The sequence below is a fragment of the Anguilla anguilla genome, chromosome 4 (assembly GCF_013347855.1).
Source record: "Anguilla anguilla isolate fAngAng1 chromosome 4, fAngAng1.pri, whole genome shotgun sequence".
In the NCBI taxonomy this organism is placed as follows: Eukaryota; Metazoa; Chordata; class Actinopteri; order Anguilliformes; family Anguillidae; genus Anguilla; species Anguilla anguilla.
Window position 1 is genome coordinate 51,698,243 of NC_049204.1, and position 27,601 is coordinate 51,725,843.

At 38.5% G+C, this 27,601-nt stretch overlaps 1 protein-coding gene across 3 annotated transcripts in view; it reads left to right on the top strand.

The window, feature by feature from the left end:
- The window catches only part of dok6 (docking protein 6), a 60,411-nt gene that overhangs the window by 15,974 nt on the left and 16,836 nt on the right, over nucleotides 1-27,601 (top strand). For all 3 annotated transcript variants that reach the window (XM_035412151.1, XM_035412153.1, XM_035412152.1), the window contains exons 2-3: nucleotides 16,947-17,054; nucleotides 23,030-23,144. In XM_035412151.1, coding sequence (XP_035268042.1) covers nucleotides 16,947-17,054; nucleotides 23,030-23,144 — 223 coding nt within the window. The remainder of the gene's footprint in view (nucleotides 1-16,946; nucleotides 17,055-23,029; nucleotides 23,145-27,601) is intronic.

The following is a 27,601-nucleotide window of genomic DNA, read 5'->3' on the forward strand; positions in this document are numbered from 1 at the left end:
AGAACCAATTATGAGATTCTGCATTCTGCACTGGCACTGAAACTTTCAGGCCATGCGATTATTTAATACCTTTTGTTGCTTCTCTGGGTTGTCAGTCACAAGTGAGCAAGTGAGCTCTGAAACATGTACATTAAAGCCGCATATCCTTCGAGCTTTTTCATCCTTTCTTTCTGCATCTTAATAGTTTAGGATGAAGTTTATGAAATATGAGTGTGAGGTTAACTACTGAACCTGTCTCCCTGGGGGACATTGCAGCATTGTTGTTGTGAGAACTGACCTATTTCAGTAAATCAGGCTAACATGTCTCTGCACACATTCCATACCCTTTTAAAATGTTGCGTCCGAATCTTTGCACTTTAACACTTTATTTGCTCATACTCACTCTGACTTCTTCAAACCTGGGTGTCTCATAAACTAGGGTGTCTCATTCCCCAACTGAATGCGCAGGGACTCTACTGCGTTCAAGCCCAATGTTTAATTGTAAACTTTGCATAATAAACTTGTGTGTTAGTATTAATTCAGAGCAGGCTTTGAAGATATATTAATCTTTATGCCATCTGGATGCCCTTATGGGTGACAAGATTTTTTATTTAAACATATTATTGTATTATAATCATGGGTGGATCTGAAGTTTGCACAATGGCTACTCTGAACTGTGAACTGTGAACAAGCTGCTATACCACTGCAAAGCATCTACACTTGCAAACTAATCGTGCCTGGTGGTGATGGATAATGTAGCACTGATCTGATTGATCACATGAGGTGTGTACCAAAATACATATTTTTGTACCCATATACCCTCAGATATTTCATACTTCTGCCAGCACGTATTTGTGTATCACATTTAGCATTTACCAATCAGTACTACATAGTTCAGTGGTTGATTTCAGACACCGCCACTGAAATCTACTGTAGTTTATCTGATTGCGGCTTTTCTAAACAAGGTTACTTACTTACCAATATATTATCTTTTCTCTGAATGTACCTCAGCTCCATTGTATAATAGAACTGATCTGTTGACGTTGGATTTAGTATGGTCCAACCGGCACAAGAGTTAGGTGCAGAGATTACATGAAAATAATGAGGGCCATCCTCATCCAAACTCAAAAGAGAGAGAAGAAATGCAGACACAACTATGGATTGAGATGCACAGTAATTACATCAGACCATGTGATCAGACGAGGCACACAACTTGCCAACTCACTTAGTGTGTATAGCCTCGGCTAGAAAAGCAGTCTTCATATAGAACGTTTTATGTCACCCCTGAGATAGACCCATCAAGACAGCACACATAGGCTAACACAATTTCTGCCTGCCTTACATCATATTAAGGTACTGCAGTGCTGTATATGAGTGGGCTTTCCTCATAGAGAGGGCCCTAGTACTTTGCACTTTGTCTGCTGTACTGTGCTTTGCAACCTTAATGGAATCTAACTGTCTTTATCTAATAATGCCTTCAGGGGTGTGGAGTCCCTACTTCCCGTGTTACAGGTTTCATCTAACAGCCTACGGCCTCTTCCGATGCTCATTGTGTGGCCAGTGGACCACGGCATGCAGACATTAGTAGCACATACCAGCAGTGTGAGTCTCTGAAAGTTTAAGATAGCTGTTGCAATCAAGCACATGCTTGTTTTTAGGACTGGTAGGAAGGGCTGTAGACTTGACGGATGTGGTACATTGACATGGACAGTGATTAGAGTATATGATGTCCCTATGATTCCTGCACCATTACATACAGCATGTTGTTCTAACAGAGAGGCTAGTGATGGACCGTTCTCAATAGCAGAGGGTGACAGTTTGCTGTAGGGATTGTTACCATACATAGCCTGTCCTTTAAAGGGTGGAAACCACCTCTGAAAAGGCTTCAGGTATAGATGTGTAATATACTTGCTGGTGTGGATCTCCCATGAGTCACATCAGGCATGCACAGGTAAACCAGCAGGCTCTGATGGCCAAATTCAAGCACAAAAAGGCAGGATAGTCAATGATTTTTTGAATTGTCAAATTTTTAATCTGCACTGTTTTTCCAAACACTAAGACTACCGTTTGAAGTCCCTTGGGCAAACAGTGGTTCCGTCTATCAATTCCATAGCTAGCATGTTAAAACAGCATATTAAAACATGCTAAAAGAGTTGTAAATAACTTGATAGGAAATAGCTGGGTCTTTTTCAGGTTTGAGTTGTGATACTTGGTGTGGTGATGTGCTCCAGAGTCTGGAATTGGGCAATGTGGAATTGGCTGGTGACATCCTGGGAGAGAGGATGCAGTCAGTAACAAAATCAAAAACCGAATCATGGGGTAACAACTGCTTTGGTCATTTGGGTGCCTGTGGACTGCCTGAGCCAGCTGTTGAGGATGCACTGTCCTTCAGCACGCTGGCTTATCTCATGGACTACAGAGTGAAAAACAGCGACAGCTGGCTGCGTGCATGTTCTAATTTGTGCCTTCCAGTAATGTGATGGGCAATTGCAGTTAGACTTTTAAAATTAGGAAATAGAAAAAGAAAAAAAAGATGAAAGATTAATCAGGGTTCCTATGGTCACCATTGCGTACCCTTTGCTGTGTACCTGGTGGCTGCAGGTTGCCACAGGCAACTCTCCTTTAATTGAGGCTTGTTCTATTAATAATCCCTAACTGTTAGCTCAGGGGCGAGAGTGCTTGAGGACTGCATGCGATTTGACTGCAGTTCTCCCTGCATGGTTTAGGAGGAATATGGGTGAAGTGAGAGGATTGTGACTGGTGATTCTCAGTAGGAAGAAAAGGGGGGTAATCCTCTACCACCAATAAAAAAGGGTGTGTTTTTCATGTCTAGTACCAAATCGTGGGGAGCAGGCCTTCAGTATTCATGTCTCTATTCTTTAGGATAGCTTATGCTTTACCAGTAACTCTCTGGTGGTAGGGAGGGTGTGCCTGGCTATAGTCAATGGGGGTTTGCTTGGCACTTAGGAAAAGCCCCCCTGAGGAGTGGAGGTTAGTACTACTTGACAGATTGTTCGGCCATCCTTCACTGCATGTACATGGGAAACCCCAAAGTTGTATACAGTATAAAGTCATTTATGAACTCTAGACATATTCAACAAGTGAAGAGTGAGAATATAAAAAGATATCGAGCTGAATAACCTGTCAACTGTAAGCCTTGTCTATCACCAACAGATTGAATGGGGCCCTTGTCAATCAGGTCAGCTGTTCTGGTCACCACAGAACCAAGCTGGGCACAAAGACTTGCAACAAAGTTATGAGGAGAGAAGTTGGACATTTTCAGTTGCCAGCTGAGACATATCACTATCCACCAGCAAACAGGCATAGGCTGCAGCAGGTAGATATTTCTTCTGTCTCTCACAGGTAGTGGATGCTGTAGCAGCTGGCCACCAAGAAAGAGGGTCAGGAAAGTTGGTGGCTGACCTTGCCACCAAGCACAGACTGTTTAATACATGCCGAAGGAGTAGGATATCCCAGAGGACTGTGTTCTGCTTGCTTCTGCAAGGTGGAAACTGCAAGCTCCTTTTTTATTTTAATGATATTCAGCCAAATATGCAAAGTGGGTGTGGAGAAAAATATTCACCCTGGGATCAGTGGATTTTTCATTTGGTTATTCACTGTGATACGTACCTGTTGCAGGGTGCCTGTTCACATGAACAAACAAAGAGTATGTATGCAGTGACATTGTCTTCATTAGAGTGCCCAGTGGTTGCATTTCTACAATAGAGACCATTTGATCTCTGTTGCCTTTTAAAGACCGCATGTTACGTTTGTTTTCAGCAGTTTTTGGAACTCAAAGACATTTATTTAAGTGAAAAAATGTCCACTAACCTCACAATACAAAGTTTAATAAAGGAGTGCATAGAGAACTTCATTTTGCTCCATTGCAAAAATATGTCTACATTCATAATTTAGCTTTTCTACCTGGACGGTCAAAATATCTACTGTTCATAAAAAAAAAAAATAAAAAAAACATTTTTGTACTTCCGTTAGCATTGTGTATTTATTAATGTTTGGTATTGCAAGTGTCCCTCAGCTGTCAGGGTGCATTCAGTGAACCTTGCATTCCGTTACATTACACCAGGCACTCCCATCCAGAGGGACTTATAGATCCTTCTCATTTTTTATACAGTTTCCATTATCCAAGCCCAGGTCCCTAACCAGGGCACCACACTGCTGTATTACACCACTCGTAAGACCAGCAACAGCCTTTCTGGAGAAAAAGTCAATGTGATTGCTGAAGACAGTGGGCTGGAGGTTGTGGTGTCTTATGCAGCTAATGAGATAACCTTTGCCTCTAAGCAGCCAGTGACATAAGCGTCATATCTGAGAGGTGAAGCATCAGCTTAAAGGTGAAGTATCAGTCTTTGTACTGACACACTTTTTTTTTTTCTTCCTGCAAACAGCTGGCATATATCTTAATGTGGCTTCATGAAAAGGTCACATAACTCATAGCCTCCTTTGTTTGAGTATGGAAATGAACAAATTGCACATTAATTAAGATCTGTGTTTAAACCACATCACTGTGCTTCCTATATATTATATCTCTATACTTTAAAAATGTATTTATATTTAAAATACTATAACAAATAAGTATTTTATTTTTTATTTAAGTTCTGTAATTGACTTTTTATATGTGTTTTGAATTATTTTGGGCTGAAAATTATTCAGAATTAAACAAAGTGAAATATCATTGTGACATATCCAAGGCAGCCCAGATTTCTCATTGACCACTCATTTAGTCAGGTGTGCCTGCATAGTGCCTGCACTTAGTGGCTGGATTATGTGTTGTGTAGCTGTGTAGGGGTACTAACATGGAGCAATAACGTTTTCATGATTTTGAAAATTCACCAAATAGGAGGTTATAATGAAGAAAATAAAAATGCACGATATAGAACTGGGTTCGTCCACTTACATATGCTACTAGAGTACCAATGTGGTAATTATGTGAAATATATATTTGTGAATACATTATAGCACAAAAGGCTATATTTATTCTCTACAAATATTTTGCAACTATAATGTTAATAAAAATGTAGTGTGTAGTATGTAAACCTCTAAATAGAGATGACAGTCTGGGCTTTGACCTCATATTGAAATTTAATAAGCTGATGTACAGAGTGAGCAAAAAACAGCAAATTATGTCACTGTCCAAATACTTATGGACTGCACAATATATAGTATATATATACTCACACGCATGTGTGTATAAGCATTATCAGTTAACATAGAATTTCAAATGGAGAACTCTGACAGCACAGAGCGATTAGTAGTCAAATATATTCTGTTAATTCCCTATCCCTTGGAGAATATTGCATTAATACAGGGTCCCCAGACACTTTAGTGTGCATCTGTCGACAGTTTACTGACTGCAGTTGCAATAAAATAAAATAGGACTTTTGTTATTTCTCTCGGAAGCCTGCCTAGCATCTCTAGGATGCTTATACTCCTGCATGAATGTTAAAATAAATAAATAAAAACTGTTTATATGGATCAATAGTGTCACATGCTCACAGAGATGGTTACGATCCATAGCCACACTGACATATCAATCCCAGTTCAATTGCAGCACCATGTATAATCAATGTTTTTTATGATAAAGCAGAACACAATTACTTGAGTTTCAACAAGAATTTCCAACTTGCTAAAGCAGTTGCTAATTTAAAATTCTAATTTATGTGACAGCTGTTCTGACAATCATCACACATTCAACGCATTAGACATATTACCTGCTGTCTTTCTCTGATGAAAATTTATTCACCTATTTACCTGTGCTAGTCAACTGCATCTAATGTTAATGAGTGTCTTTGTGCTGCCAAAAGTGCCAGATGCCCTATGATAAATACAAGTAAATAAACACACATGCACTTAGTCTAGAAGAAAACCAAAAAAATAAATCTGACCTGAATGAACACAACTGTGATTACAAATCAATTAAAGTTCTGACAACCACATTCTATGATCCCCATAGTTTTACATGATACCCATTTTGTTAGATGCATGTTAGGCTCTGGATAAAAGATTGTACTAAGCCCTAATAAGGAAGGCAGTCATCAAAAACACACACAATTAGTCAAACAGACATTGCCCACCCAAGATATAATTGCTCATGGGAGCTGGATTATGATGCAATTTGTGATACCATACATATAACAAATCATGAGCTTACTATCTTGTAGATCCTCTTTTAGCTTAATGATGGTTTAATACTTCATTGGCATGCTGTGTAATTAGATCTGGAAGCATTCTAACTACAGTGCATGCCATTAATCTCTTACAGAAGTCCAGAAAGCTGGTTCCCAGCATTTTGATGTACCTTGTAGGCCATTTGTCCCCAAAAATGAGCAATGAGATTTAAGCAGTGACTGAGAGCCAACTCATGACCTAGATTCTTGTCTGCACACTGCTCACATAGTGACAAGTGGTGCTGTCCTGTTATCCTATGCCTCAGGAATTTTTTTGCCTGCACTAATATTATGGAAAGGGCTTCAGATGGAGTGTGCTGTTCCGCTGAAATGTCATTGCTCATTAGATGTGTGCATTCCTATATATGTAATTAGAAACTCATTATTTACCATTTACAGTATAGCCACATGCGTATTTTTCTGAAAGGAATGGTCAAAAATGAGAATTCTGTGATATTCAGATATCTCCAGATGGGTGATATTTGGTGCCCTTGACCGTGCAGTAATTTGTTTTGAGATGCAGTACATCTTTACTGTACTGTACACTGTACACACTCACACACACAGACACACTTTTGCGCTGTCCCCTTATCTCTCTCTCTATCTCTCTCTCACTTTCTTTCTCCCTCTCTCTCTTTCTCTCTCTCTCATATACACAGACACTGTAGAATGTACAAACTAGAATCATTACCTTACAGTACCTTTCACTGCTGACCAGGCCAAGATAATACCATATTCAAACCAAATGCTGATTTATTATAACAATTCGCACAATGCAGAATTTTATTTCCCTGTTTCATATTACCATGGGTAAAACATAAGCAATTATTTATTTATGTATTAATTTATTGTCACTATAATATTTATGTATTGTTAAATGAATTTGGTATACTGGAACTGGTAGAAAAAGCTCTCTTATGTACTTCTAATTTTACACATTTGGAAAGAACATAGTGTTCTGATTCATAATTAACCAGGCTACTACAGAGAGGGAGTTCTTTTCATTAATTAGTCTCTGAATTGTGTGCAATCAGTTTGCTCCAAAAGGTACTGTGCAGTCAATCTTTAAGGGCTTCTACTGCTACTGACAGACAGTGTTAGACCGATAAAAAGGAGGCATCCAGATGTGGGCATCTGGACGGATCACTTCAAATCCATGCTGTCAAAATGTTCCTTGTAGGACAGGTGGTTCCGTTTGCAGTTTCTGCATCATCATGCTTTGCCCCTGCTGAAGTTGGAATGAAGGGATGCTTGCATTTTTTCTTGATCTTTTATGCTTTTGCTGTGCACCACCTGTTGAATTTGTGTCGCTTTTGAAATTGGCAGTCTTAAGACTGTATACTTAGAGGATATCAACAAATTAAAATAAATAAATAAATAAATCTATCAACCAAAATTTTAATGTTATCTTCTATAAATTGCCTTAGCTTTGTGGAATGTTCACATAGTTATTTGTGGGGCCGAGGATCAATGCAACCTTAAGAATGGGTTCATGGGCTGCTGGGTGGCTCATTCGGTTAAGCCACCCTGCTGCGGTGCATAGATGAGCCTCGTGGCTTCAGAACAAATTTGGACCGTGTCGGTGCCAACTGTGGCGGGCAGCTCCGTAGGGTGTCGTGTGATTGGTAATTGCATCGCCCAGGGTACAGGAGGATCTGACTGGGTGCCTGTGGACTGCGTACCAAAGCTGTATATGAAATGTCTTCCTCCAGCTCGGCTCTATGCAAGTCGCCCATGGGTTGTGGTGTGAAAAGAAGCAGGCTGGTCACATGGATGTGCTTCTGAGGATGGACCGTGGGTGTCTTCACTCTCTCAAATCAGCAGTGGCTACAAATAGTCAATTAGATATTACAAATTAGGGTGGAATTGGACATATTCAGCCCCATATTGGCCATAAAAAATATTTTAAGAATAAATTAAAAACTGGGTACATATTAGTAGCAGGCATGTACACAGATGGACGCTAACATGCTAAAGCATATGCGCCCTTCCATGAGATAGCAAACGTGCATTTTTGGCTACAGCTTTTTTTGTTGTAGTTAAATCAATTAGATAATTAATAATAAAATTGTATATAATATTTCATAATCATATTAAAGATGAGTGGGATATGTATATTTAGGCTGTATACAGTAATGTTTTTGGTTTGATTTTGCTGAAATTTTTTAAACATATTTTCCTTAACCATATCAATTTAGAATTCTATGACGTATCATAATTTGCCTCACTCCACACACTGAAAATGAAGGCAGTCCTCATCTTGACAGCCCAAGTGCAGTTCCAGTCAAGAGTCCCTGTGACCAATAATTCAGAAGTGTTCCATTTTAACATAGAACAAGTATTATGTCCAGCAGGAGAGCCCTCAACTCTGACCTCTATGAGATAAATGCCATCTGGAATACATCACTACTCCACCCAGTTTTTTACCGGAATTACAGCTAACGGTTCACGGGTCAGACTTCACACTGCTCTTCTCCTGCCAGCTAATTTGCTGCTATAAGCTTTAATTTTGCTTGTGTGTTACTTGGCTCTTAACTCTGACCACGTTGCCATTTCAGTTTCTAATTAGCCTTTCACAGATGGGTCAGTGTTTTGATTTGTCCCTGTCCAACAGTTTTTTTCATGTGCTTGGCCTGTATTGTTTAAACTGAATGCACATTCGTAACAGGTGCTTTAAGTTACTCACTTTGTAATGCTTAGGAAATCAAACAAATTCTTGAAACAGCCATTCAAGTGTTCGGTCAAGATAAACCAGAACAGATTTTGATGGGCTTTCTATGTTTTGCATACTGTAGATACCTGTCCTTTTGAGCTTAACAGCGCATCCATGGTGAATGTTAAAGTACCCAGCTGGATGTGTTCTATAGTTGACTGAAATTGAAAGTGCTTTCCTTGGAAATTGTGGTAGAACAATAACCATGGGCCTTGGGGATATTAGTGCAATAAAAGTAGGAAAATGTAAGAAGGAATACATGCAATTAAATATTTACTCTTAAAGGTTTACATTTAAGATATTTGCAACCATAGACTGTATGTAAACATAAATTTAATAGAACTTGTTAATGTAATTTTTAGTAAATTAAGCAATAACTAAAGCAATTATTTTGCATTGTTCAATTGCACTCCTTGCTTCTGTTTTTCTCAAAACACATTTAGTGTTCTAGTTGCAAATCATTTCTGCTTGCAAATAATTCAGTGGTTGTATTTATTTATTTTTTTTGTAAACAATGAAGTGTCAGGTAAACAGTGCCCTTTATAAATTGTAACACCAGCATCTCCGATTCAGTTATTTGTAAAGGCCTTGTTTGTTGTGTCTTTCCCTTCTCGAGTGCTGGTTAAAAGCAGAAACTGTAATGATATTCAGTTCTCTGGAGAAAGCACAAAAAGAACAGAGATAGTTTCTCACCCAAGAAATGTCCACATATACACAGATCCAGTATATCAAGCTATACAATTCAATTTTACATTTTTAATGGCTTGTATCAGATAGCGGGTCAGAAGTTCATGATTTTGGCATTAGTGCCACAAAATTAGCTGTTCACAGCATTTTTATGTTGACTATAGGGACAGAACTTGGAAGCACATAGAATAGGTTTAATTTAGAATATCACCACTGGCAGAATGGTACCCTGAAGTGTCCAGCAAACCATGTTCAATTCTATTTGTGAAATCTAATATTTGTGTGAAATTTGTTAAATAAGTTTGTTCAAGGTCATTAATGAGGCAACACTGTTATGTTATAGACCCAATTATTTATCTTGGGTACACACACCATTATGTGTTTTTTTTTTTTTTTTACCTTTTCATGAAAGACATCAGGGCCTCTAATGACTAAATGACCTACATATTTATGCAAAACACTTCCCTATGAAAAAAGCACAAAAAAAAAAGGTATCAGTAATGTATTTAAATTTTCTTTTATCCAAGTCTTTCGGCAGCTATACACTATGCAAAAAATCAAAGATGGAACACAAAGATGGCGTGGTTACAGCTGAAACCCAAGGAGCAGAAATGGTCTTAGTAGGGAGGTGTTCAGAAGATAATGGGAAGATGAGTTTAGCTCAGAAAAGTGAGCATTAAATGGAAAAGGAAAGGGCAGTAATGTGGTACACACAATAACGCCTGCATTTTAATGCATTTCTGGACACATTGACAGAGGCGTTTACTTAAATAACGGTGTATTAAATAAACATGCTAGACGAACTGGCCACGCACTACCCCCCATTCAGAATACAGATACCGATTATTCCGTTGGTTGAACAGATACGAACGCAATGTTTGTCTTTTCTCACCTCTAGCTCTTAGTATTGTGTAGCTAATATGTTTTGTTGTGCTTCTCTTGTGTTGAATGGCGTATCACAGAGAATCCTGCCAGTCAAAGTATGTCCACATGTCTGTGTTTGCGTTAATGCAATCACATTGGTAATCAAGCCTTTGTAATTGTCATGAAGTCTGCCATTGCTGACTTACGTACGAAAATAGCAAAATAAATATTTGATTATTGATTGTTTGAAACAGAGGTAATGCATTGTTATAACAGCGATTGCATAGTTTTTGTTATTGTTAAAGTGTGAAAGCTGCTTTTGTTACTGAAACAGATTTTATTATATGGCAAGATAAGCTAAGTTGGCCTAGTTGAAAAAACTTCTAGCTGTTAAAAGTGAAAGCCTTAATTTGACCATCAATCCCCCATCCTTTTTTGTTCTATTTACTTCACTCACTTCATCCCACGTTATTTCTCTTAACCTTTCAGCCAGTTACCTGATTGCATATCCTCTGGTTCTGTTAAAAAAAAAACATTAACACTTAGTTGGCAGCCATTTACATTTTGAAAGCCAGTCATCTTTCTTAGTTAAAAAAAAAAAAAAAAAAATTTAAAGGCTCTAACCTTTTTTCAGAAAGTTAATACCCTTCAATGTTTTCCGGCTCTTTGTTATAGTTCTAAAAGTGTATCTTGATGTTAAAAGGTTTTAGGTGTTTCTCTATACATGCGTGATGAATTAACTACGTTACATTTATTTGGCAGACGCTTTTATCCAAAGCGACGTACAAAAAGTGCATTTCATGGTCATGGACAACTACAACACACACGTTCAATAAGATACAATACTTATTTTGTACAGTTATTTCTAGCCAAGAAGACAGTTTAGTTCACACAGTGAACACTATTCTGACCTGAACTACTACTTCACATTTTGAAACCATTGTACTGTGGCAGCTCTTTAGCCATCTCTATATATAGCTATTTACCTAATCAGCTGGAGTCTTTAATGAGACTACAGTAGCCTAGCTGTTTTTATACCCTCTGTTTTCACAGAAAAGTAGAAATGGTCCAGAAAAGGTTGTCAACAGACATAGTACTTTGAGTTTTTTCCCCACCTATTTTTATCAGTTTCCAATATGAAGATGTGTGACTGCCATTGAAGAGCTGTTCTGTTAAACTATTTCTATTATCACATACAGGCCTTTCTATAGGCCACAACATTGGCTTTCTGTTTTCAGTATTTTATGTTAAAAAATGGTCCTGTAATTCTCTTTAAACAGTGTTTTCCCCCTTGGCATTGTTTCATGGGAAATCTCTAAAAAAAAAAAAAAATTAAAAAAAGGCAACCAAGTATTTAGTCATAATGGAATTAAATTTGACATTTGTCTGCTAACATTTGCGAGACAACAGATTAAACATGCCATTCAGGACACAGTTGGCACAGCACAAGAGTTTCACTCAGAAATGGCGCTCAAAGCAAAGCCATTCCAGTGAAAGAACGTATATGCCCTTCCCAAGCTAATTCATGTTTTTAATGTACTGCTAAAGAGACATTTTTTATTTGCATATTGTAATGAAATTCAATTCCTGCCTTGTTCTAGAATAGAAATGTCTCAATAGACATGCCATGAATAGGGAATACAGACAAAGGTTTTGCTGTTGACCAGGAAGAATTTAAATGTTCTTTTTGTCCCCTGTGTCCTTATTCACAGTGCCTAGCCACTTGTGCTCTTTTTGTGTTATTGTTACAATATAATTACGTTTTTATTACTTTTTTCCTCAGCCTAACATAACTTAATTGAGTTATACAAAAGCACATTGAAAGTGGTTAGCCTACACATTTGAAAGGGTAGCCAACAGTAAGTAGAAACTTGAATATTTACTGTATTAATGAAATATGACATTTTAATCTGTGCAGTATTTGCCTCACAACAGTGCAATTCCTTAAGCTGTAAACAGAAGTCACTCTTTAAATATTACGCAGTATTCGAAGGAATTGAAATAATCTCTGTATGCTTGCATTAATTTAAGATCCTTTTACACAAGATAAGACTAATGATCACAAACCAGCCAAAGGCAGTTTTAATTTAACTTTCATTTTCAGAAAAGTAGCATATTATTTTAACTCCACTGAACTGTGTTTGAAAAATAATCATTTTTACTGTAACTCTTTCTTACATATATTTGTACGTACAGTAGTGCGTTGATAGCTTTGTGATATAATTCTGCAATTCTATAATTCTTTGTGATACAGTTCAGTCCAAACTAGGAATGGGCAGCAGTACTTCAGTACTCTAAGGACAAGGACTACTATATAGTATTTTAAAAGATAAAGGAAAAAAAAAAAAAAAACTAGAAAATTAATGCAAGTGAATGAAAGGTTTCATCATATATTTTTTAATTACTGCTTTATTAGTTTATTACATTATGGGTAATTATGTTAACGCATAGAATCCTTGAGCTGCAGTATGCATTCCAGCACCAATTGTCACATAGAGTTTTCAGTATTGTTGCCATTGTCAAGGATACAGGGAGTCGCTCAAATCTCACTTGGTTCTGGTGTACTGTGTGTCAGAATTCCAATATGATGGCGTGAGTAGGATCTCTAATGAAACATACAATTTTTAAAAAAGTAACGTCTTGAACTCTTAAAGGAAAATGACTGACATAATTATGTAGATGCAGGTAATTTAAAAAAGGTAAGTTTAGATATTTTGTTTTATGCTGACTTGCAATACTTAAGAGTAAATTGCTATGTGCATTAAATGCCTGTCTTAGAATTTTCATTTTGCCAGTGTAAATTTGTGTGTTCGTAAGCATATGTAAAGAGAGGGGCTGCAAAATATGTAAAGGTTTTGCCGATGCCGTTATCCAGACTAGCTGACAGTGCTTACATGCTACAGCTCTTAAAGGTTGTCATTATACTGTTGGTTTTACAGGAGCAATCACACAGCTATGTTGTGAACTGTTGTTTTTTTCAATCCATGAACCTGTTTGACCATTTCCACACACTATTGCTACATTGGGCCGTGCTCAGTCCAGTGAAGGAAATTTCTGCTTTGTCCACCTACAGGAAGTGGGTGGCAAGGGAGAGTTCCTGGCACAGGTCATGGGTGGGTTTTATGCGGTTGCCAGGCAACTAACTTTGCTCTGATCTTTTGCCTGTCATATAACAAGCTCAAGAGTGCAACAAATAAATATTGGAATGATTTTAAGTTCCTGCCCATAACATAAATTCTCCACCCTGCAAGTCAATCCTCTGTATTCCTATACTAAAAATGAAGGCTGTAAGTTTTGTTCAGCCAAATTTGGTTACTCAAATAAAAATGTCTTTATTTCTTTTCCTTTTGCTTTTTTATTTCCCTTGTTTTCTTGACTATGTTCTTGGCACGATTAAGAGATAAAATAAACTTAGAGGGCCATTCTGTCCTCTGCTCTTCTGCTGTTTTACAGCAATTACTGAAGATGAATTTCAATATGAGTGGGGAAAATAATAGTTCAGTGTCACAATGCAAACCTACTAATACAGTGGCCTTCAGCTACTCAGAATCTAGGTCTTAGCTGTGTTTCAAAATGAGAAGTATTCCAAATCAGCTTGCTTCAACAGTCGCTATCTAAACCCCTTTTTTTCATTTGTATATTGAGCTTTCATTGGATCTCCTGATTGACCACTTAACTAATAACTGCCATTCGGCTGATTACATTTTTAGTTGATTACATTGTAGCATTAGTTGATTAATTTAACCATTAACTGCTTCTTGTTTAACGATAAAGGAAAAGTGTATTTCCTAAAGTTATACGCTGGCACGTGCACAGATAAGACCAACGCATAGAGCATGTGCCCCTCCGTCCTCCTGCAGATTATTATTACTATTATTATTATTGTTCTCCCCCTACTTACACAATGTGCTGCCTGCTGCTCTTTGCCCAATCACTGCATTCCCTTTAGGTTTGTGGGCAGGGCATGAACTCGAGCAAGTACACGATTGGCACGTGGGGGGCATCCTGTTCAGCAGAGCGATGTTGCTTCTTCCCATCCCCCAGTGGGTTAATACAGTTCTGTGATCTCATAGACTTATGTCTACTCTTACTCAGCCAGGATTAGTTCATGTCATTTTGGTAATGAGGTGGGTAAAAGTGACACAATTTGTGTCATAAGTGACATGTTCTGACTGTATAATTGAATGGTTAGCAGTGCTGTATAAGATAGATGGATGGATAGATACCGTAAGGTATATCATTATAACTACAAAACTACTTTTTGTAGAATTTGTGCATATCTGGACTTGACTTGCATTTTCCTAACCACACAATGCTGATTTACTGTAATAAAATGTATTTTATTTTTTTACAGCATCAACATTAGCGTACATTAGCTGCATGCTGCATTTGTGCCCAGGATGTTTTGCAGTTGCAACTGCACCAGCAGCCACACACTTACCATGCATAAAGTACCTTGGCAATTTCAGAATCCCCTGATTCTGTCCTCCGTACCCTCCCCCCCCCCGTGCCATCAAATTCACCTCCGCACGTTGTGGACATGTCCTGAAAAATGATTTGTTGAAAAGTGGGAAACCATGAAGACACCACATTTACCCTTTTCTATTGTGAAAAATGTCTGTGCAGGGCCCTGGTTCTGGTTATACACAGTACACTGCAAGGCCTAATTAAGCCATGCAGCATAAAAATGTTGCATTGAGTTATTTATATTTTCATCTTATATATTGTGTGCTTAGATATTCTGTTAAACAATGGCTCTTGATAACTGAGTGGCAATGCTCTTTTCAATGCTCCTTTCAACCAAAATATGTCTGGAAACATTCATTATAACATAAATAAGAGAATAATCAAGGCTTTAATTTATTAATTAGCTTGATTTACTAATAACATGGATAGGAGTAGGCATGACAGAATATGTACTATTTGATTAGGACCTATGAGGGTCTGATTTGGTTGTATGAGAGTGGGTTTGTGGAAAAAAAAAGCATACACAATATATTGTAGAATGCAATATTTTATCTGAGCAACACAATCGGGTTGCACAAGTTTTCTTTTCTTAAACTGTCTGTATATCATTTTTTAAGCAAACCCTTAAAAGGTTAACGGTTACATCAAGAGGAACAGAAGATGACAGAAATCTGTTCAAATCAATACTGTAGAATGTCAAGTTCAGTTCTGCACCCCCCCCCCCCCCCCCCCCCCCCCACCACCACCACCACCACTCTGCTCTCCATGAAGACCATCGGATGGGTAAACAAAATTAATCTTGCTCATGGAGGCAATTCCAATTGAAAAGCTGTGAGGGGTAAACATACATCACACAAATGAAGATTGGCTACCCTGAACAGAAAATACACACCACTGCTTAAAATTACGCTTTCAAGACCATGCTTTAAATCCCTAATAGGATTGCCGGGTGTACATTTATAATATTTTCTGCTAGCATCATTGTGGTTGCTTGAACATCGAGTGTTGAAGGGGAAACTCATTTTTAAACCCCTTGTTTTCAAAGTGCCATCACTGAAAAGCAAGGCAGTGATCAGAGTCATTTCTGAGACTACCTTCCATTACTTTTACCAGATGCGCAGTGGAGTTATTTACCACGTTTCAGCATACAACACTTTGTGATGAAGATTCGTCATCAGCGTTACTGATGATAGGTTAAAGTGAGGAGGAGCCCCTAGGCATTGTTTGTTCATTATGGCACCTATGCTTTTATTGATTACATGAAACAATGCCTTTTCTGAGTGGGCTGGTTCTATGTATGTACTGCCTTTTTGTGTGAGCGAGGGTGTTCTAATTTTAAGGCTGACCTTGAAGCAGTCCTCAGGGTAACAGTAACTTCAATCTGATAAAGCTCTGGGCCTGCAGGTAGAAAAATACCAAACGGAATTTGGGGCTTTTAAGTATGTACTTTTAATCGATATATGGTAAGCAACCTGAAAGATATAGTATGGCAGAATAGGAAACACCCCTGACTTGAAAAACCCATCATGATGATGAATTGCTCATGGATTTGTTTAAACATACTTGTATATGCAGTAGTGTATGGCTTTGAATGTTAACATGAAAGAAGTTGCAAGGATTCAATTGACTTACGATCTTCTGTCAAAAACTATTCACTTAAGTACAACAATAGTTTAGTCACCTTGATTTAAAAAATAAATAAAATAAACCATTGATAACTTTATAAATCTATGAATCTGTAAATAATATTTATAGATAAGTAATGCAGTATGCCAGCTCACACTTGTTTAGTCATTAGTACTCCAGTACTGTGTAGTCAAACAGTTTCTAGTTGCTATGCTGTTTAGGCAGTCTTTGTTTAATTTTATTTATTGTTTAATCAGGACTGTTTGAAAAATGTTTTCCCTCCACGCCCACTCATCGATACATTAATTCCCTTATATCCAATAGCCTCCACTATGTCTGCAAGTTGTTCATTGAGTCATTTAATTGCTGGCTTTGAAGACTGAGCCGTCGATTTCCTAATGTCATGATTTCCATTTCTTTGACAGATCTTCAGGAGATGTTGGCTGGTATTTAAGAAGGCATCAAGTAAAGGGCCACGGCGATTGGAGAAATTTCCTGACGAGAAGGCAGCCTACTTCAGGAATTTCCACAAGGTGTGTGCACTTAATTGTTTAGTGATGGGGAAATTGTGTTCATGAGCCTAAAATTCTAAATATTAAGATACAGATTAACCAATGAGATTTACAGAAATGTTATTGTGCCACTGACGAAAGTTTGATTGACATTTTTATTATTTAAAACTGTTCTTCCTTGAGTGAATTTCATGCTTACATTCTGTGAGAAAAATGTGCCACTTTGAAGCACATCTTCTAAGCAACAGTTCCTGTGCGAGTGAATGAAGGATGTTCCTTAACTGCGAATGAGAAGCTTTCTTCTCCGTGGTTTGTCTCATTTTAGAACTACGTAACGCAAATGCAGACCTGGTTTTTTCACACCAGATGGATAGCTCTGTCTACTTTTATCTGATATTAATGCCTGTAACCAAGGTGACAAATCACTTGATTTACTCTAAACCAATCAATGAAATGAACTCTTTTGGTTTGCTGATTATACAGTAATGTGCAATGTGAGAATTGCCTCTCATTGCCCACTCAGTGCTCAAATTAGATGTGATTCTGCATTTTATTTGACTAATGTTTAGGCAATGTGATTTTCTTCAAGCTTCAATTACTTTGCTTCAAAGATGAGTAAAAATGTAGCCCATGATTTCTCTAGACACCTTGCCTTGAACTAGCGATGGGCTATTGATGGATAGATAGCATAAGGTATATTGTTATTATAGGTGTCACTACCAGCATGCTACATAATAAAACTTTGTGGCTGGTGGATTGTACATACAATTTGTGTGCATCCGGCCTTGCTATATTTGTTGAACCCCAAAATGCACAATATGCATGTCAGACAAACAGAAAGTTATTAACATATACACAGATTCCAAAGACTGTAATGTGTTTACCTGCTATTTTTAGACGGGTACATTTGCAGACCTTTTGAAGTCAGACTGGAGTTTGAGAAATGTAGTGGCACAATTTACTTGTTTTCAGAACCAAATCCCCTTTTCTTGAAAACTGGTGTCAAATTGAAAAATGTCTGCAGTATGGCAAAGTTCAAAGGACTGTTAAGCTGGTGCTTATGCCCTTTTCAGGAGTTTGACAGAAATGCATCAGCAGCAATTTGAAAAGGATAACTAAAATCAGAGGAAAAAATGAACAATAAAACAAAGCATTTTTTTCATATCACATTATTTGTGAGATGGCTTTGATGGTCATATCAATGCACATTCATTTATGTACACTGTGATAACATACAAGTTAAATAGGATTTCATCTTTTAAGCTTTTTTAAAATTCTGATTTCCAGGTTAATCTCTTCTCATTGTCATTTTATTCATATTATTTTTATAGGTACTGTATTGAAACAGACAGTGTGAAAAATTAAGTTGCGAAAAATAATAAAAAATAATGCTTGTCAGTTTTTTTTAAACTTTGAATTTCTGTTTCCTTCCGTTATAATTTCAGTTGCTCCATAATTGGTTCTGAATCAGTTCTGTGATTCATTACCTGCATTGTTATCATATCCACAGCCCAGACAGCCTTGTTAATTCCCCATTACTGTTATTTGCATACTGCGTCCTAATGAGAGGTCTCTGATGATGATGGCTTTACCCTGAGGGTTTCGTCTGTCAAACTCGCACGGAAAGCAAAGCTGTGCAGTTGACTAGAAGTTGTACAGTTCACTGGGATTTCTGTCGTAATTAAATTGCCCCTGAGGCCACACCTTCAGAGTTCAAAATAAACCAGATCTTGAGGCTCCAATAATATTGATATGAATTGCTTAATTGCTTAGAAAATGAATATATTACAGACAAGTGAGATGACTTGTAAACAATTATTTTCTTTTCAGTAGGTAGCTGCCATTAATTTGAAGAATACTGTTATAAAGGATACACATACAAACAAACAACCCCCTTCCCCCCCAAAAAAAAAAAAAAAAAAAACCTGGAATAACAGAACAAAGCTATTTCTTTGTAAATGATGAATTCACACGGTCCCTGGAGGCGATTTGACCTTGTCTTACTGATTAAATGCCAGGCTAAGAAAATAAGAGAATTAATCTTGTCCTCTGCCTGGGAATTGCTAACTGAGTGAAGACAGCTATCAATTGACATTTTCCTTTTAGGAATATTCTCTCTATGTTCTTCGAAACAAAGTACGTATCATTAGAAACTGAATTATCTGATCTGAATCTCACATTTATTTTATTTTTGTAGTGTAGCTAAGATTTTTAGCTTATTATTTTATTATTATAATTTTAATGTGTCACGTGGTAGTTGTTACATGTTTATTTTAAATAAGTTTACTGTAGTGTACTAGGTGTCAATGAAATATTCATTCTGCCCAGAAAAAAAAGTGTCCAGGGGGCAGTGCCAATTTTAGATTCAGCACAGCACTTGACAATGTCCATTTGTCAAAGTTGTTGACCCTTTCAACCATGTCTGTTCATTGCAGACGAGCCATGACCTTGGTTTTCCTCAGGACAACCATAACAGATTGTTCCGTCCAAAAGTACCTTGCATACATTTCACTAAATGTTGGTTGTACTTATTTTTAATCAACCTTTTGTGATTTGTCTGTGGAAATTATATAGCTGGTAAATTGAGAAGAAAACATGTTTACCAAGTTAACAACTTCTGGGACTTTTTGTCATTTGGATGAGATAATTCCCGAATATAATATCCTCTTTCAGTTTGTCACTCCCCTGAAAAGATTCTAATTAAGACTTCATAGGAAACATGCTAAACAGTCTGATTAAAGTACAAGTGAAGATACAGCAAAGGATTGGAATATGATGCCACTTTTGATTTTGTAATGCCATTCAAAATGTCACCACCACCCTATTAACAAACAGTTTAACAAGATTGCTCTTTCTGCAGAATATAAAGTAGACATCATTATGTTCCAGTAATGGACAAAAAGCTTTTAGGAGTCTTTATTTTAGCTTCAGCATGATGTAGCGTATACAGTTTTTAGTGGCTATAAGCCTTTGCACAAAAAAAAAAAAAGACTTGACTTGACTTTGCTTGTAGCTGTGGCAGTCAGACATGATTCCAGCAGTGCAGAACATAGTGAAAATAGTGGAGAGGAGGGGTTTTGAATCTGGTCTTATCAGGTTTTTAATGCTGGGGCTGCAGCCTGGCTGTCATGGATCAATGACCTTTGCTGGGTTTGAATATTGGCAACACGGATGGCAGGCATGGACCAAAGGAAAGCAGTTGGTGAAGAGTCCCAGAGGTAGAAATGGCCCTCATTATGCTTGTATTGGTCTTGTCTCCCCCCTCTGTGGCTCTGGTCTTAAGAACTCCTTAGAGGTGGGAGTAGTGAATTCACACTTTTGACTTAACTGGTCCCACTGCTGCAGAATACCAGCCCCCACTAGAGGCCCCAAAAATGAACTGTGGAACAGCTGTGCATGGTGATAGCACAGTCAGGCAAGAAAAGTGCAACACCTCCCCCCTCTCCTTATCACCTCTGTGATCCTCACCTTTGAAGTAGGGTGCAACCTGTCCCCACCCATGAGTAGGGGAAGAAAATCTGACTTCCTGCTGTGGTCAGTAACACGCACACTTGTAACCTAAAAATGGCACCAGCAACTGAATGCGCTAGAAACTGTGTGCATTCTGCTGTCTGCTATCTGGCTTGACAGAAATAACACCATGCTGGAATATAAGTGGAATACAGGGGAAAAAATGCTTCTCCCATTGAGTCACACTCTTTGCAGAAAATGTATTCAGTCCCTACACCCAACCATTTGTACATAATGTATGTGCATAATTTGCAACCTGACTCCCACTGCTTCATGTCTGTTAAATATAGCCTACAGATTATTTGCAGAATTCATAAAACTTCAGGCTCCCCAATCATCTCTGAAATATTTCACTTGTTGTTGACACAGTAATGAAGCGGATGTGCTTGCGAATGTTTTTCCAAAGTACAGTAATGGCATAGTAATTCCCCGGGTCCATACGGGCAGTGTGCAGGTCTTGTTTCTCAAACAGACCTAATCTCCTCTGCGGGCAAACAGCCCACCTAATTAATTTACCGTGGTATGGGAAAAGTGCCAGTACTTTGTTCAGAGTGCAGTACAATAAGGTGATGGTAGCAACTTGTCACGAAAAACAGAGAACACGTTGAAGAAAATGCCTACATGTGCAGAATATATATTCAGTTTAGTGTAGTCGTGTAGTTCTCTATTCAGCGGAAGTCTGATACAAACGTATTTAGCGGGCTTTCAGTTCCTGGCCTCATTATGCCTCTGAGCTTATTGTGCTGCGGTGAGTTCAAGCAAAACTGTATCCAATGAAATAGCCTGCACGTGTGCGTGTGTCATCACTACTGGGTGTACCGGTGCGTCGCACCATTTCAGCTTCCTTTGATTTGTAACATTGTGAAAATTGATTATTTGTTAAAGTGAAACAGAATTACCAACGTTGCTTTCACAAAACCAATATTCTGTTAACTGGAAGCAGATATTTGCTGTTCAGGTGCACTTGTATATTTGCCATTTACAGTCCAAACATCTTCACAACTGGGGTTGCAACCATCTTTCTGTATATGTTCTGTATACTACATGTTAGAAATAAACCAATGCGTATCTCAGGATGTCATCATTTCTATAGGAAAACAATGTTAATCTTCCACTTTCAGTTTTATGTATGGCACTGTTGGGGGAATCTAATAAAAGAGACATTAGATGGCTCAGATTACTGCGCATTTGTGAATTTGGACCTGTTCTTGTTTTTTTGGCTTAGCGGGGTATTTACTAAAAGTAATTATGTAAATGAACACAGCCACATAATATCAAATGAGCATCATTAGCGACCACTATCATCTGGCTCGCAGCCAGGCTGGGTTCTACATGGGTGGCAGGGCCTGAGGGAACAAAGGCCAGTGCACACCAGCGTGGAATGCAGGAGTCTGCTCAGGGCTACGTCCTGTTCACAGCTAGCCGGCAGGAAATGGAAGTATTGGACACGGTGCTTCTCGATAGTTAGACAAGATAGTGTGCCTCGGCTTGAGATAATGAATATTTTAAAGGAAAGCAAACAGTACAGCAAACTGAGCAGAATTCACGGTTGAGTCAACTTTGGGCTGCCCTGGGGCTGTTTGATGGTGTAGAACAACGATCCGTTTTTTTCTGGCTTCACGATCAGACTTCATTTAACAAATCAAGTGTCGCAGTGCTTGAAACCGATTCAGTGACAGCGCAGCCACTATGCAAACCAACAAACCATGCAGATAAACAGAAAGACAGGAAGACTTTAAACAACCTTTGTGGGGGAATGTAGAGAAGTAATTACATGAAAGTATATGAAAATAATATTAAATTGCCTGTGAAGAGCATCAACATTAGGAGGCACTGACTGATTGAGGCAATGTTAACCACACGCCATTCATTTCAAAAGGATGATTAGCAGCTGTTTTGTCTTCATGTTGATGGTGCTCATTACTGCTTTTTCCTCTCCATCAGCACTGGTTATACATTTATTTTCGATAATGACTCATAATCGAAAAAAAAAAGAAATCTGATTGTGATGATTTTGTGGGGTTGTAGATAATAGTAATTAACACCAATAATTGCTGGAAAAACATTAGCTAATTAAGTTTTACGTACGTCACAGTAAATGAAAAATATGAATAACTTCATACAGTGATTTTCCATCCATATCTTCATCGAAAGCATATAAATAGTGATAAATAGTGGTGCTAGTCAGGCAGCAGGGATGAAGGAAATATGTTTTGCATTATATCTGACTGTTGGTATTAAAGATGAGGAACACACAAACTCCATTAGTCGCACTACATCTCCCACAATGCATCTCAGACTATAAACCTTTCAGTTAAGTGCAAAAAAACAAGGTCCCCTTTTTGAATACTGATCCTTTATGTCCTACGCTTGTATGTTCACCTTAGTAGAATTAAATGGTTAACCTCGGAATTTACCCTCGACATGCCTCCTCGACTCTGCCAATTCAGTTTGGTGACAACAACGTTTTTATCTTCAATTTGTAGATAACAGAGCTGCACAACATCAGGAACATAACCAGAATGCCCCGGGAGACCAAGAAACATGCGGTGGCAATTATCTTCTATGATGAGACGTCAAAGACATTTGCCTGTGAGTCAGGTAAGCAATACCTGCTGTCTGATGGGCTTTCTCTGGTTACTGGAACAAGCAGACTCCACTGCATTAGTACACTGTGCTGGATACAGAGGTATAGAGAAAGGCAGAGCTTATTCTAGTTGGATTTAGTTGTGTGGATCTATATAAAGAGGGGGACAGAGATATATTGATTTCCATAGAGTAGTGTCTAGGTGCTGGTGGATAATGTGGCTCAGTCCAATTATACCTTGTAGCAATGGGGCTTGGCTGTGAATTCCAGGCAAGCTTCCAAAAACAGTTTAAATTACCCTTATGGGATGTAACAGAGGTATGCTCTGACGCATTTCACAGGTTCAAATGAATATTGCTGGAAGTACTAGTCAGAGCAACAATGTACAAAGACGATAGGGGGGAAAAAGGCCTATCGCATTTGGTAAGATAATTTGAATGAGATGGTTTTATTAACATCAACTTAATAAAAAGGCCATGCAAACAGATCAAAGGACAGTCTAGTCCCAGCGAGGCGCAACATAGACACAGTTTAGGACAATTAAGAATATTATTTTCTCTTCTCTAAAACTGCATTAAGTCAAACTGTGGATCGCTTTTGAAGTATAATTAATGTCTCAATTCACTTTAAAAATGTTCCCGGGGATGAGGAGTCATGGGACTGGAAAATATAAAGTGGCCCTGCTGAGCCGTCATTAGCACCTAAGACTGCTTCATCCAAGCTGAGGGGAGGGGAGGAGTGTTCACCGCAGAGTCATTTCGCCACAACAATTCGTCTTTTTTGAAATCCTTCCCCCTGATATAACTTCAGGGAAATTAGATTGATATCAACTGGGAAGTATACAGAGTTGAAATGGATGGTGGTTATGTCAGGGCTTTAGGTATAGTCCTGCAAAATGATATTTATGTTGTGCTTAACAGCAATAAGGATAACCTTGCCACAAGGAACATCATATATTTTACCGAGTCATGCAACTGGTATAGGTTATTTAATGCTAGGGGCATTATTCTGTTCATCTAAGGACGGATCCAAAAGTTTTCCATCCTCTAGGGAAAACTATGGGAAAATAAACCTGTACAGTAAGTGTTACTGTTGCCAAAGGGAACTGAACGTTTCCTGCACATTATACTGAGTAAATAAATTGCCAAGCAGTGTTCTTGTTAAGATTCCAACACATTACAGGGCCCTCCATATCGCCATTTTAGATTTAAGTACCAATTAAGAACTTACTTACTGTTGCCAAAATACACAGCAATGGTGATTTGTCTGCACTGGATTTTTAAACTGGCATTGATATGTAATTGAAAAAAAAAAACATCTCTGAGAGACGACCTGATGGTTCTAAAGAACCTTTGTGCACAGTAAATTACTGAACTTTACCAGTGAAGAATCTATTTTTCACACCTGTCATTATTTACCACCAGTCACATTTTATTTATTTTTTGTTTCATGTAAAGCTTCAAGTACTGGGGTAGGTAAACATTGTGTCTGTCGCCACATTTCTGTGGAAAACCTTGACCTTATTTTCTACATCATCAGTCTGATGTCTCATAACGCAGGTGCTACTTTCTCACAGAATGGTGAGAAAGCAGCATAGTATCATATCTTGATTTAGATTATAAGGCCAAGTGCTTTCAACTCTGTAAAAAGAACCATATCTACAGTATGAGTGCAGTTTAATCAGTTGGCAAATTTGTTTCAGAATATCCAGAATCAGGGATTTCATTTTGCTGATCTACAGTGATAAAAAAACATACCAGGGTTGTGATTTTTCTGTTTTATAAATCAAGTGTAAAATGCCCAAGGATGTTGTTATTTTTAGCTTGGTGGCCTATTAATCCAGAAAGGAAATAAACTGCCCGCTCAGAAACAAACAGGATTCATATAAGGTTTTACAGACGAATGAAATGCAACGATATATAATGAAAATAAATAGAAGAAAGGCTCCTGCGAATGTTGAAAGGAGAGCCCAAGGACTTTTCTTTGATCACATCATAATGCCAGAACAAGGGGGAAAAAGAACCGAATCTGCACAATGCCAGAGGAATACAAGGATAGGCGGTAAACCTGAATCACAATCAGCGTCCGGCGCCCGCTGTAAATTTGGCCCGGCCGTAACTCAGCCTCTCCGGCGGGATTAAGTACTCTTCATGCGGCGCGGTGAACTCTCGCTCGTTCTTGGCTCAGGTGCGTGGCCGCAGCTGCCGTTCACCGACACTTCCCTTCCCCAGAAGCTCCGGCCATATGGAGCCCCATTTACTCGGATGTCCAACCACATGCAGGGGAGACTGAACCTCCGGTACAAATCACTACTCTCCCCAGGCAACCGTGTCAGGCCTGCCTCCACCGGAATAGCTGCGGAATGTGCATTGCTTGGGGGTCGTGATGGGCTATTTATGTTTTGTTTATTCTTTTTTTCATTGGGAGTTTTTTTATTTTCTTTTATTTTTTACGCCTTTCGCATCGTCGACTTCGAAAGAGGTGCAGAAACGTATTATTTCTTTGTGACTTCAGTTCCAGTACTCCACTGGATTCTCCGCTCGCCCTGCTGATTAAACGCAGTCTCTCGCTGCTCAGAGCTCTCATGTGGTTCCGTTCTCCGCCTACTCAGAAGCATAAAGATGCAGAACCCAAAACAATGGGGAGCGGTTTAGATCTTTGCATTTAGCTCGCATGCGCCACACTCGTCACTGTCTGCCGTGCTGATGAAGTGTTTGTTCATTCAATCTTCCACTCAGTGGATCTAGAAGTGCGTGAGAAGTCACGTTTGTTTATAGCTCAAGAAAAACTAAAGAAGGATCCGACTGGTGCCAAAAGGAGGTGCTGCACTGTGTGTTGAAAGAGAAATACAAAACTCTCGCTGTCGTGCATTTTTATCTTTCCTAAATATACCAGTGTAATAGTTACTATGACTGATATGTCACAGCTCTGTATGGAGCTTGACCATGCATGATGTCTAAAGATAAACACCCTCACTCACTGTGACAAATTATACTTTATTCTTGGCTTGCACTTACAGAAATTTCTCATAGAATTTTAGAAAATCAGTGTGAACAGGTAAATTTTCATAAAGAAAACGCATTTTTTTTAAAAATTGGTAGTGAAGCGTTTTGTGTGCCCGCTTAATAATTATACAATATATTTTTACACAACTCAGATGCAGAGTATTTCTAAATTCTAAATAAAGACTTTTACAAAATTTTTGAGTTATAAATGTGACCTTTCTAAGTGGCATCTTTGCTAGTCTGTTGTTGGATTCAATAAGTGGTTCTGAAAGACTGAATTGTGATACATAGTGACGCCTGACTTGAGAGGCAGAACTTGGCACTTATGCACGCACGCGCACTTGCACGCACACATGAATGAATGAACCATTGCATTTATATAGCACTTTTCCAAACGCTCAGTTTGCTTTACAGTGATGAGTGGGAACTCACCTCACCTACCACGTAGGCGACATAGCTCAGGAGGGGTGACATAGCTCAGGAGGTAAGAGCGGTTGTCTGGCAGTCGGAGGGTTGCCGATTCGATCCCCACCCTGGGCGTGTCGAAGTGTCCCTGAGCAAGACACCTAACTCCTAACTGCTCTGGTGAATGAGAGGAATCAATTGTAAAGCTCTTTGGATAAAAGCGCTATATAAATGCAGTCCATTTAGTCCATTCCATTTACGTATACATACCATGTATAGCACCCACCTTGGTGATTCACAGCAGCCATTTTGCGCCGGAAAGCTCACCACACATTAGCTAAGGTGGAGAGGGAGAGAACATTTTCTAGCCAATTAAATCAGGGGATGATTAGGTGGCAAGTTTGAGAGAGCCAGGACACCAGGGAACCCCCACAATGTGTTGAGTAAATGCCAATGAGCAGGGCAGGGTGTAGTAATTGTGCTTTTGATTATTCCCAAATTGAAGGCTGTTCCTTTTGAGTGACAGAGTGTCTTTTAATATTCTTGAAAGAGAGATTGGAAGGTTATACATTCTCCCACAAAGGAACCAATTAATTGGATGAGTACCACAAAACATAGCCACAGTCCTCACCTACTTTAACTTGGGTCTTTGTAATCAGTCAGCCTGACAAGGCTGTGATTAGAGAGGGGAGGGGCACAATTATTTATACAGTAGGCCTCATACCTTGCATTTCCCCATTGTGTCAGAATATTTTCGAAATGCATTTGCATTGACTAACGTAGCCCGTATATTTTACAATCAGTGCGGATTACATGGACAAATGGGGTTGGTATCTTAGGTCAGAGTTAATCATATTGTTAGTATTACAGACATAATTATTAGGAAGAGAATCTAAAATGCATAGGAACACTGCATACCATATTTCAGCTATAACCTCATTCTGTTTTTCTGTATGAGAGAAGTAATCAGGTTGTTTTGTTATTATGTGGAATTTATGAATAAAACCTGAAACCAACAAAATGTGATTTCAGGTTCACTGGAGCACTTTTTATGTAGTGGT